Below are 12,171 nucleotides of genomic sequence, written 5' to 3'. Positions count from 1 at the left end.
ACATGGGTTTGAGTGAGTAGTTTTTCAAACAGATTGCAGTGGGTACATGGAATGAACTGCCAGAGGAAATGGAGGAGGCAAAGTTCAAAATCAAATTTATTATCAAAGTATATGTATATCACCACATACAACCCTGAGATTCATTTTCCTGTGGGCATACTCAGCAAATCTGTGGAATAGTAGCTGTAACGTGGTCATTGATAACCAGAATGCCCAAGACAGTAAACTGTGCAAAGGCAAATATAAATAAATAACAATAAATAACAAGAGCATGAAATAACAAGATAACGTGAGGTCATTGGTTGCAGGAACATCTCAATGGATGGGCAAGTGAGTGTAGTTATCCTCTTTTGTTCAGGAGCCTGATGGTTGTGGGTAGTAACTGTTCTTGAACCTGGTGGTGCAAGTCTTGAGGCTTTTGTACCTTCTACCTGATGGCAGCAGCAGGAAGGAGCATGGCCCAGGTGGTGGGGATCTCTGATGATAGATTTAGAACACTTAGTAGACGTGTGGACAGATACATGGATCGGAAAGGCTTAGAAGAGAGAGATAGGCCAAATGCAGGTAATAGGACTGGCTCAAGACATCTTCTTCTGCATGGACAAATTGACCCTATAACCCACCTTCATGCAGAGGTTTGTGGAAATATGCTTCCCTCAGCCCAAGTACAGTATGTCGTGGTTAGAGAAACCAAAAACATGAACACTGGAATTGACTGTTTTTTCTGTTTGGCTAACTGAGAATATCAAATGATGCAAATCAAGGCCAGTAAATAGAGCTGATTTTGGAGATACATCTTTACCAAAGGAGGTGTAAGGCGCTCTTTCCCTCTCTAGCCTGCAGGTCAACTTTGGGCAAGGTGTAGCATCTGCTTAGCCGTACCCTCCCCCCCGGGGATGAGGTTCATGTGAAGCTATGGGAGCAGGTGGTGGATGGTTATATGAGCAGCTAGTGCATATCACGTACGGGTTCTGTGACCACAGACACCGGGCAGACAATCCCTGAAGAGTAGTGGAAATATTTGGGGTCACCCATCTTGTTAAGATGCTGTACAGAAGGCGGCAATGGCAAACCACTTCTGTAGAAAAAAAATTGTAATGATCACCCACATCATACGGCACATAATGATTTGGGGTTTAATGGTCTCATGCAACTTTGTTGCTGCTGGAGACCAGTCTGAAATGGTGCAGAAAAATGAAAGAATATGAAAGAAAAAGGCATGTTATTTTATTTTTTGTTACTAACTCTCCATGACCAAATTATAACCAAGCTCCGAGCTTAGTTTATGGCTCACTAACCTCTGGGTGAGAAGGTGCGGTTTTGGGTCCACTCTTGGACACCTGATTTCCAGAGTTATAATCACACTTCAGTGCAATGATGGGGGAGTGCTACATTTTTATTGGACCTGCCAATGATACAGCATTCTCTCAGCACCAGACTGATATCTCAGCAACACACATCATAGTTGCTGGTGAACGCAGCAGGCCAAGCAGCATCTATAGGAAGAGGCGCAGTCGACGTTTCAGGCCGAGACCCTTCGTCAGGACTAACTGAAGGAAGAGTGAGTAAGGGATTTGAAAGCTGGAGGGGGAGGGGAAGATGCAAAATGATAGGAGAAGACAGGAGGGGGAGCTGTCTCTGGAGACAGCTTATCCACTGATGTCTACTATAAGCCTACTGACTCTCACAGCTATCTGGACTATTCCTCTTCTCACCCTGTCTCTTGCAAAAACGCCATCCCCTTCTCGCAATTCCTCCGTCTCCGCCGCATCTGCTCTCAGGATGAGGCTTTTCATTCTAGGACGAGGGAGATGTCTTCATTTTTTAAAGAAAGGGGCTTCCCTTCCTCCACTATCAACTCTGCTCTTAAACGCATCTCCCCCATTTCACGTACATCTGCTCTCGCTCCATCCTCCCACCACTCCACTAGGAATAGGGTTCCCCTGGTCCTCACCTACCACCCCACCAGCCTCCGGGTCCAACATATTATTCTCCGTAACTTCCGCCACCTCCAACGGGATCCCACCACTAAGCACATCTTTCCCTCCCCCCCTCTCTCTGCATTCCGCAGGGATCGCTCCCTACACAACTCCCTTGTCCATTCGTCCCCCCCATCCCTCCCCACTGATCTCCCTCCTGGCACTTATCCGTGTAAGAGGAACAAGTGCTACACATGCCCTTACACTTCCTCCCTTACCACCATTCAGGGCCCCAAACAGTCCTTCCAGGTGAGGCATCACTTCACCTGTGAGTTGACTGGGGTGATATACTGCGTCTGGTGCCCCCGATGTGGCCTTTTATATATTGGTGAGACCCGACGCAGACTGGGAGACCGCTTTGCTGAACATCTACGCTCTGTCCGCCAGAGAAAGCAGGATCTCCCAGTGGCCACACATTTTATTTCCACATCCCATTCCCATTCTGACATGTCTATCCACGGCCTCCTCTACTGTAAAGATGAAGCCACACTCAGGTTGGAGGAACAACACCTTATATTCCGTCTGGGTAGCCTCCAACCTGATGGCATGAACATTGACTTCTCTAACTTCCGCTAGGCCCCACCTCCCCCTCGTATCCCATCTGTTACTCATTTTTATGCACACATTCTTTCTCTCACTCTCCTTTTTCTCCCTCTGTCCCTCTGAATATACCTCTTGCCCATCCTCTGGGTCACCCCCCCCCCGTCTTTCTTCCCGGACCTCCTGTCCCATGATCCTCTCGTATCCCCTTTTGCCTATCACCTGTCCAGCTTTCGGCTCTATCCCTCCCCCTCCTGTCTTCTCCTATCATTTTGGATCTCCCCCTCCCCCTCCAACTTTCAAATCCCTTACTCACTCTTCCTTCAGTTAGTCCTGACGAAGGGTCTCGGCCTGAAACGTCGACTGCGCCTCTTCCTATAGATGCTGCTTGGCCTGCTGCGTTCACCAGCAACTTTGATGTGTGTTGCTTGAATTTCCAGCATCTGCAGAATTCCTGTTGTTGATATCTCAGCATCAAACTTAACATAGAACGTAGAACACAACGGAACTAAACAGGTCCTTTCTGCTCACGATTTTGTGCCAACCTCTTATCCTACTCTAACACTAATCTAAGCTTCCCTCTTACATCGCCCTCCATTATCCTATCATCTATGTACCTATCTAAGAGTTTCTTAAATGCCCCTAGCGTATCTGCCTCTACCACCAACCTCGACAGGGCATTCCATGCACCCACCATTCTGTATAAAAATAAATTTTAAAAAATTAAAATAATATATCTCTAACAAACCTCCCTATTTTCCTCCAATTACCTTCAAATCGTTTTAGCCATTTCCACCCTGGGAATTTGACACTCATGTGTCTGAAATTCAAACAAGACATTAAACTTTGACTTCACCTCCCCTGTCACAACCAGGGTAATTTTTAAAGAGCTTTTTTTTCTCAGTTAGTATGCGGACTGTATTTTCTCTTTTCTTAGTGTCAAATCATGCACATGATTTGCCTTGCATTGTCTGCTGTTTATGTCTAATTGTCTTTGCATTAGATCTGGTTTTTCACTACGTTTTGGGATCAGGGAGATTGTTAACCTTTGTTTTTTATCACATGTATTCAATTTGGAATAATTTAATTAGCATGGTAATGTCAATGTCCAGGTTTCCTTTGTGCTCCAGGGTGTACTTCAGGGGCCGGTGCCAACCCTTCTTTGTTGGGTGATTGTGGTTCCTTGTCGGGTGAAACTCAGGCAGAGCTCTTTCGTGTATCGTCAGTGATTTCAGTTCGTCAAGATTTTGTAGCGTTTTCCTGAGCTCTTGTTAGTTTTACTAGGTAATTTCTGGATTCTTTTGTTTGTTTGAATCACTGAAGTCTCTGTGATTCCTGCACTTGAGTTTGCTAGTGATCCTCACATCCCCTTTCCTTGTGAACAATGTCTCAATGAGGTGCACAAACTGAAATTTATCACTTCATGTACAAATTATAGAAATGTATGAGCAAATTATCATTGCTGGGAGATACTTGAGGGGAAATTGAGGGGGAACCTTCACTCAGGGAGTGGTGAGAGTGTGTAGTAAGCTGGCAGCGGGAATGGTGGATGCGGATTCAATTTCAAGATTTAAGAGAAGTTTGGTTAGGTATATGGATGGGAGGGGTATGGAGAGTACAGGTCGATAAGACTAGGCAGAATAATAATTTGGCACAAACTAATGAGCTATGTATCAGAAAAAAAATAGGGCCAACATATGCTTTGTCCTCACTTCAAACCAACCGCTGCTGTAAAATGATGTGGTGCAGCAGGTGATATGTAAATGCAAATTTTTCCTTTCCTTAATATTATTTTAGCTTGCTAGAGAGCTGCCATTAGGTTTGATGACATTCAGATTTGCACAGATGAAGAGACTTGTGGTTAATGATAAAAAGAAAAGTTTACAATTGATAAGAATCTGAACCAAATCTCAATGTGCAGCAAAGGTATTGCATTTGAGAACAGGGGCAGTTTTTATTTCAGAAATGACAGACCTAACAGATAGCTTCAAGTGAAACTCCTCCTTAATGCTCACATCAATGACCTGGGCTAGGCTGGACGGACAGTAACCTGCTTATGATCTCCCTTGAAAGCAAATACTGTTCCATGTGTAGAACGCAAACACAAGAAAATCTGCAGATGCTGGAAATTCAAGCAACACACACAAAATGCTGGTGGAACGCAGCAGGTTAGGCGGCATCTCTAGGAAGAAGTACAGTCGACGTTTTGGGTCGAGACCCTTCATCAGGACTAACGGAGAAAAGAGATAGTAAGAGATTTGAGAAGGGGAGGGGAGACCTGAAATGATAGGAGAAGACAGGAGGGGGAAGGGTGAAGCCAGGAGCTGGGAAGTTGATAGACAAAAGGGATACAAGGCTGGAGAAGGGGGAGTATCTCTCTGAGGCTTTTCTCTCTGAGAGGTGACTTGATTGAAGAATACAAGGTGGTATGAGGCATTGATCGAGTAGATAACCAAATACTTTTCCCCTAGTGCTAAATAATTAATATGACGGTGATTGGAGGAAAGTATGGGGTGGATGTCTGTGGTAAACGATATATATGTTGTAATTGGGTTACCTGTCTGGACACGCTGCTCTGCTGACTGCCCTTGTGGCTCCTCCCACCTGTATAAAGGTGATTTTACCTTGCCCCTCCCCCTCAGTCCAGGGGCAGACACTCACCGTGGAGGTCGTATTGTACAGCGAATAAAAGCCTTTCAGTATTTACCCTACTTCAGTCCTTTGGAGTTATTGAAGGTGCTTCAATGTCAGAGTTCAGTTTTTTTTACGGAGAGGTGAGTGCGTGGAATGCTCTGCCATTGTGTTGGTAGTGGGAGATACATTAGGAAAATTTAAGGAACTCTTAGATAGGCACATAGATGATAGAAAAATGGAGGGCCAAGAAGAAGAGATGGGTTAGAGTAGATTAAAAGTTTGGCACAACATCGTGGCAAGGCTGTGTTGCTGTATTGTTCTATGTACATTATTAATGGCGAGGCAGTGCTGTTATGCAAAGAGATCTTGGGGTCCAGGTCCATAGCTCCAGGAAAGTGGCTGCACAGGTTGATAGGGTGGTATAGAAGGCAGATAGCATGTGAGCCTTCTTTAGTTGAGGCATTTTCAAGGGTCAGGATGTTATGTTACAGTTTTATATAAAAAAAATCTACTTTGGCTGCATTTGGAGTACTGCATCCATTAGTTTGGCACACTCTGGGCCAACAGGCCTGTTCCTGTACCATCCTGCACTGTGTTCGAAAACTCTGCTGCCGAAATCCTCGTGTAATAGCTTTTGTACTGATGGGCAGGATGGCCTAATTCTGTTCTTGTGTGTTATGGTCTTACAGTTTTATGAGTGAAGCCAGCGATCTTCATTAAAAGATGTCGCAACCCAGAAAGCTCACCAACACCTCTACTTCCTCAGGAGACTAAAGAAATTCGGCATGTTCCCATCAACCCTTATCAAATGTTGTCGATTCACCATAAACTGCATTCTGTCTGGATATATTATGGCCTGTTATGGCAACTGCTCTGCAAAAACAAAGCTGCAGAGAAATGAGGACACAGTTCTCACATCCAGTCACATAGATCAAGATACAGTGCAAAGCTTATCTAGCAATCTGTTTATACAGATCAAATTATTACACAGTGCAGTGAGGTAAAATAAGAAAACAATATCAATGTAGAATAAAGTGTAAAAGCTACAGAGAAAGTACAGTGCAGGTAAATTATAAAATGTGATATTATAATGAAGTAGATTGTGAGGTCAAGAGTACATCTTGTAGAAGTGGTGCATTCAAGAGTCAGCCAATCTTCCATGGTAGTAGCTTTTCTGTAAAACTATGGACTCCAATCATGTAAGATGCGGCAACTTAGCAAAAGCCTTCTGAAAATCCAAGTAAACAATGTCCGTTGACTCTCCTTTGTCTATACTGCTTGTGACTTCCTTAAAGAATTCCGACCGATTTTTCAGGATAGATTTCCCCTTAATGAATGCATGCTGAATTCAGACTACTCTGTATGTACTCGGTGTGTACTCTGTCCTTTGATCTCCTGAAGTCAGTGATCATCTCTTTTGATTTAGAAGTGTTAAGGACCAGGTTGTGCATTAATATGATAATCTAGTGCTGCTGCAATTTATTTTCTGCTACTTATCTATTTAATACTGTTTTTCTATTACTGTCTTGTTTTTATCTACCGCTTTATTTAATTGCCTGAGAGGAAGCCAAACAGAGTTTCATTGTACCTATGTATAATGACAATAAAGATCATTCCATTCCATTCCATTCAATTCAATTCTCATTAGACCGTAAGATATAGGAGCAAAATTGGGCCATTTGACCCATCAAGTGTGCCTCGCCATTTCATCATGGCTGATTCATTATTCCTCTGAGCCCCAGCTCCTGCCTTCTCCCCTATCCTTTCATTCCTTGACCAATCAAGAACCTGTCAACTTCTGCCTTAAATATAAATAAAGACGACCTCCACAGCCACTTGTGACAAAGAATTCCACAGATTCACCACTCCCTGCTAAGGAAATTCCTGCCCATTTCTGTACTAAAAGGACACCCCTCTATTCTGAGGCTGTGTCCTCTGATCCTAGACTCTCCCACCATGGGAGACATCCTCTCCACATCCACTCTATCAAGACCTTTTACCATACGATAGGCTGCAATTAGCTCACCCCTCATTCTTTCTGAATTTAGTCCCAGAGCCATCAAATGCTCTCATATGACAAGCCTTTCAATCCTGGAATTTATTCACATGCTGGGACACAATGTCCATGGTTGACCCCAACCATCAGAGGGGCATCAATAAATGCAAAGGATTAGTGTAGTAATGAGCGCAAAACAGCTGAAATGTGTAGGAGGTGTTCGGTTCGGGAACAGTGGAGAAATACCTGTCCATTTTGAGATGCTGAATGCTGCGATGATTCATTTCACATTTGCAATCACCCTTCGAAGTATCAAAGTTCAAAGTAAATTTATTATCAAAGTACACATATACAATCCTGAGATTCGTTTCTTGTGGGCATTCATAATAATTACAAAAAAAATCCCAGCATTCAGAGGAAAAAAAACTACACACAAACAACCAATTTGCAAAAGACAGCAAATCGTACAAATACAAATGAAAGGTAATAATAGACAAATAATATTTATTAATTTATTGAGATACAGAGTGGAATAGACCCTTCCAGCCCTTCAGTCTGTACCACTCAGCAGCACCAGATTGAACCCTAGCTAAACACAGGACAATTGGCAGTGACTAATTAACCAGCAGTCTTTGAACTGTGGGCGGAAAGCGGAGGACACGGAAAAAAACCATGAGGTCACACGGAGAGCATGCAAACTCCCTACAGGCAGGGATGGGAATTAACCCAGGTCACTGGTACTGTAAAGTGTTGTGCTAACCATCACGCTATCATAAATAATATCAGTGAGTCTTCCAGTTGAATGTTCCAAGTGGATATAATTATTTTTTTTCTCATGTGAACAGCAAAATATTGCTTTCTTTTGAGATTATGAAATATATTTTAACCACACTTTCCTTTCCTTTCTTAGTCGGAAGATAAACCATCGTATTGCCGCTGCTGAGGGACTCCTGAGGCTGTTTGGTTCATTTCAGCATGACGGCAAATGGAAACAAACTGGACAATGAAACTCTGGAAATGCTCTCAAACCCGGCAATTAAGAACACCCTTCCTATCTTTTACCTTATTGTCGCTGCAATCAGTTTGCCAGGGAATGGGTTTTCTTTATTTCTGCTTTGTCGAACTCAACCAAAGACATCGTCCATCATATTCATGATCAACCTCACCATCACCGATCTGATACTTGGTGCCTTTTTGCCCTTCCAGAGCATGTACCATTGGAAAGGGAACAACTGGACCTTTGGATCGAGCCTGTGTAGTATGGTCACTGTGTTATTCTATGCCAACATGTACTGCTCCATCTTAACCATGACTTGCATTAGTTTGGAGCGTTATTCGGGCGTGGTGCTACCAATGCAATGTAAGAGATGGCGGATAACAAAGCACGCCATTCTGATTTGCTTAGCGATGTGGGCACTTGTTCTTATCACCTTGCTGCCGCTGGAGATGAATGATTTGACTTATAAGGTTCATGAGCTGAATATTACCACATGTTTTGACGTTCTGAAGAGAGACATGCTTCCTTCCAAAGCAGCCTGGGCTGCTTTCCTTTTCACCCTATTTGGAATTTTGTTCCTGATTCCATTTTGCGTCACCGTGTACTGCTACATCCGAATCATTGCCAAGTTGATCAAAACCTCTACGTCTTATGGTCACATACAAAAGCGGAGAGCAGTTTGTTTGGCATTAATTGTGCTCTTAGTGTTCATAACGTGTTTCACCCCCAACAACTTCATCCTTCTGGCCCACATAATCGAACGCATCTTTTATGAGAAAGGCATTTATAGTGCCTACAAAATCACTCTCACCCTGAGCTGCCTTAATAGCTGCCTGGACCCCTTTATCTACTACTTTGCATCCATGGAGTTTCGCAAGAAGCTCAGAGCATTTTTGCATTTAAGAGTCACTTCAAGTCAAGGAAGTTTCACTGAATACAGAAGGGAGAGCATTCTCTCAATGAGATCAGGGCAAAACCACACCGCTTTAGAGTTGCAGGCTTCTCTGACTACAACAAATGGATCAGTGTAGGCCAGAGGTGGCAGAAGGAAGGTTGATACTGTGCCAACTCCAAATAAAATTAATCTGAGGGCAATATCATTTACCCAGATTAACAACTTTAATTATCGGCAACAAAACCAATGATGCCAATGAGGATTTGTCCAACTGTTCTGGTAGTAAGTAGATAAATGCCAAAAATATGTGCCTGAGGTTAATTCCAAGATTTAGCATAATTTGAGCAAGATCAGAGGGCTGGTTTCATCAGTTTACAGCCAAGGGTCCCACTCAGTGGCCGCTGTGACAAGAAAGAGGCTCATCCTCTACAGGGAAAGAAGAAAGGAGGTTTGGGGGAAAAATATGTAGTGATTCCAGTGAGAACCTGGCCAGTGATTGAAGGCCATTGTTAATGGAATCTGAGAAAGTACATCACGATGAATGTAACTGTGGGACCATGGACTTAAGGCACTTGCCTAAGAGAATGGGAGAGAAGACGCTGGGAACACTCTATTCTTAAATAAGCATCAAGGATTTTGGAAAAGGCTCATTGTCAAAATAAATTTATTATCAAAATGCATCATGTACTACCTTAAGATTCATTTTCTTGCAGGCATTTATAGAAAATAAAGAAATACAATAGAATTTATGAAAAGCTATACACAAATGAAGACTGATATGTAAAGTTAACTTCACCTTCTGATGTTAGCCTTACCTGCTGTGCAGTTTAGTTCTGTCAGTTTTTAAAAATCAGGTTTCAGACTTTTATGGTATTTTACTATTTGGCATGTTAATGTCGTTCTCAGGATTTCTCAGATACAAGCCTTCAGAAGCAGTGTGAGCATGTTAATAGAATTACTTTGCATCACAGCAAAGTCCAGCTAGTTGAAATATCTTTCCCTGTTACTTAAGCACAAATTGCAGAAGACATGCATTCTGAACAATCGAACAAAAGTAAAGTAAGTTACTGCAAATTAAACTAATGCTTCAGCACATAGGTTAGGCAAGTATGGTCGTGCATTTCATCTGCTGCTTTATAAATGTGAATGTTTGCTATTCACAATGCGCCCTGATGTGAAAATTGCATCAAGTAAAATATAACGACGTGAGAAGATCCAGTTGTGAAGTTGGGCATCTTCCTAGTGAAATGCTAGTCAAAAGGGTGTTCAAAGTCATGAAGCGTCAGTAGAAATCATGGGGATTTGCTCCCATTGACACAAAAGTTAAGAAGCAGCTGTGTAGATTTAAATACATTGGCAGGAGATCTGGGGAGACGAAAGGTAAAACCTATGAACAGTATGAGTGGTAATGATGTGGTATACATTCCTCGAAAGGATGGTAAAATACAGAATCAGTTTTATTATCACTGACATATGTCGTGAAACAAGTTTTGTAGCAGCAGCATAGTGCAATACAAAAAATATCTCAAGTTACAATAGAAATATAAAAAATATTGTTATCCAATGTATAACAAAGTAAATTTTATTGTCAAGGTACCTGTGTATCACCATCTGCAACCCTAAGATTCATTTCAAGTTTGACACTGGAGATTGTCGGCAAAGTTATGTGAACTACGGGCAATAGTTTTAAATATGCTTTTAATATTAAAAAAATAACGACTTACAACCCATATTTGTTTTATGCATTACTACCACACACATTATCTGCTTTATGATGCTCTCTTACTCCCATAGATACTGAAGAAAAGAAATAAAAAGCGAGAGACTTTCTCATTGAAAACAACAGAAAAAAGAATAGCTATAACACTAGAAAGATCAGATTATTGTCAAATTCCTGACTCCAAGAATAAACTTTAATCTTTGTTTGATGTTCTTTTTCCTCTGCATTCCTTGGTACAAACTCCTGTATTTTCCAATGGATAGCATCGGAGTGGCTCCATTTTTCATTTGGGGCCACTATTCCTGTGCCACTCATTCAATTTGGCTTTTGGAATGGGGCAGAATGTTGAACTGGAATTAAAACAAGCCAATGAGTAAAATAATTATTTAAGGGGACAGGGAAGCAAAATTTCACCTGATTTACAAGGTCAGGATGAACCTTTACCATTCACTTCACCACCCTCTCTTCTGATTGTCATGATGGTTTTATCTCCCTTAATCTACCTCTCTACAGAACCCAAAATTTAATTTCCTCTGAATCTGATGTGTTAGCTGGCTCCTTCTATTTTGCTTCCCCAAGTCAATTAGCGCATTTCTCACTGGCTCCTTTTGACTGACTCAGCTTCCAGAAAGAAAGGTATCAATTCTGAAGGAGCAATTCAGATACAGTATTAATATTAATGAATGTATATTGTTTGGAATGCAGACCAATGATTGGATGTACAGGGAGGGCTGAATAGATAACTTGGTTCCTCCTGTGGTCGTAGATTATCTTGCACTTGTTAATAGTTTGCTTATTTGTCTTCACCTACACATTAGATCTTGTCAATGCTGCTTCAATATTCTTTATGTCTCAAATAAATACTATTTTGATATTATAAAAATAGAAGTGCTGTGTGTTTTTTTATTTATTTCATCAGTGATAGTATGATGGACTAAGCATGAAGATTGGCTAGACACAAGAGTAACCTCTCTCTGAATATCTGTGTCTATATTTCACAAATGCCCTCTCCCTTGGTATGTCTTTGATGTCTCAGTACTAATCTTGTTTTGAGTCAGAATCAGAATCAGGTTTAATATCACTGGTGTATATTGTAAAATTTGTTATCTTTGCAGCAGCAGTACAATGCAGTCCATTATAGAAAAAACTGAAGTACATTATGTATATTAAATGAGTAGTGCAAAAATAGAAATAAAAACGTAGTGAGGTAGTGTTTGTGGGTTCAATGCCTATTCAGAAATTGGATGGCGGAGGGAAAGAAGCTGTTCCTGAATTGCTGAGTGTGTGCCTTTAGACTTCTGCATCTCCTTCCTCGTGGTAACAATGGGAACAAGGTGGATCCTGGGTGATGGGGGTCCTTTAAGATGCATGCTTGAAGATGTCTTGAAGAATCAGAAGCAGGTATGATCA

The 12,171-nt window shown here is 41.8% G+C and overlaps 1 protein-coding gene across 10 annotated transcripts in view; it reads left to right on the top strand.

Moving 5' to 3' along the window:
• p2ry8 (P2Y receptor family member 8) overlaps positions 1-11,589 on the top strand; it is a 102,016-nt gene extending 90,427 nt beyond the window's left edge. For all 10 annotated transcript variants that reach the window (XM_063052951.1, XM_063052948.1, XM_063052956.1 and 7 more), the window contains one exon: positions 8,060-11,589. In XM_063052951.1, coding sequence (XP_062909021.1) covers positions 8,125-9,177 — 1,053 coding nt within the window. In that variant the 5' untranslated portion in view covers positions 8,060-8,124 and the 3' untranslated portion in view covers positions 9,178-11,589. The remainder of the gene's footprint in view (positions 1-8,059) is intronic.
• The last annotated feature ends 582 nt before the right edge of the window (positions 11,590-12,171 follow it).

The sequence above is a fragment of the Mobula hypostoma genome, chromosome 7 (genome assembly GCF_963921235.1).
Source record: "Mobula hypostoma chromosome 7, sMobHyp1.1, whole genome shotgun sequence".
Taxonomy (NCBI): domain Eukaryota; kingdom Metazoa; phylum Chordata; class Chondrichthyes; order Myliobatiformes; family Myliobatidae; genus Mobula; species Mobula hypostoma.
This window is presented reverse-complemented; position numbering and strand designations above follow the sequence as displayed.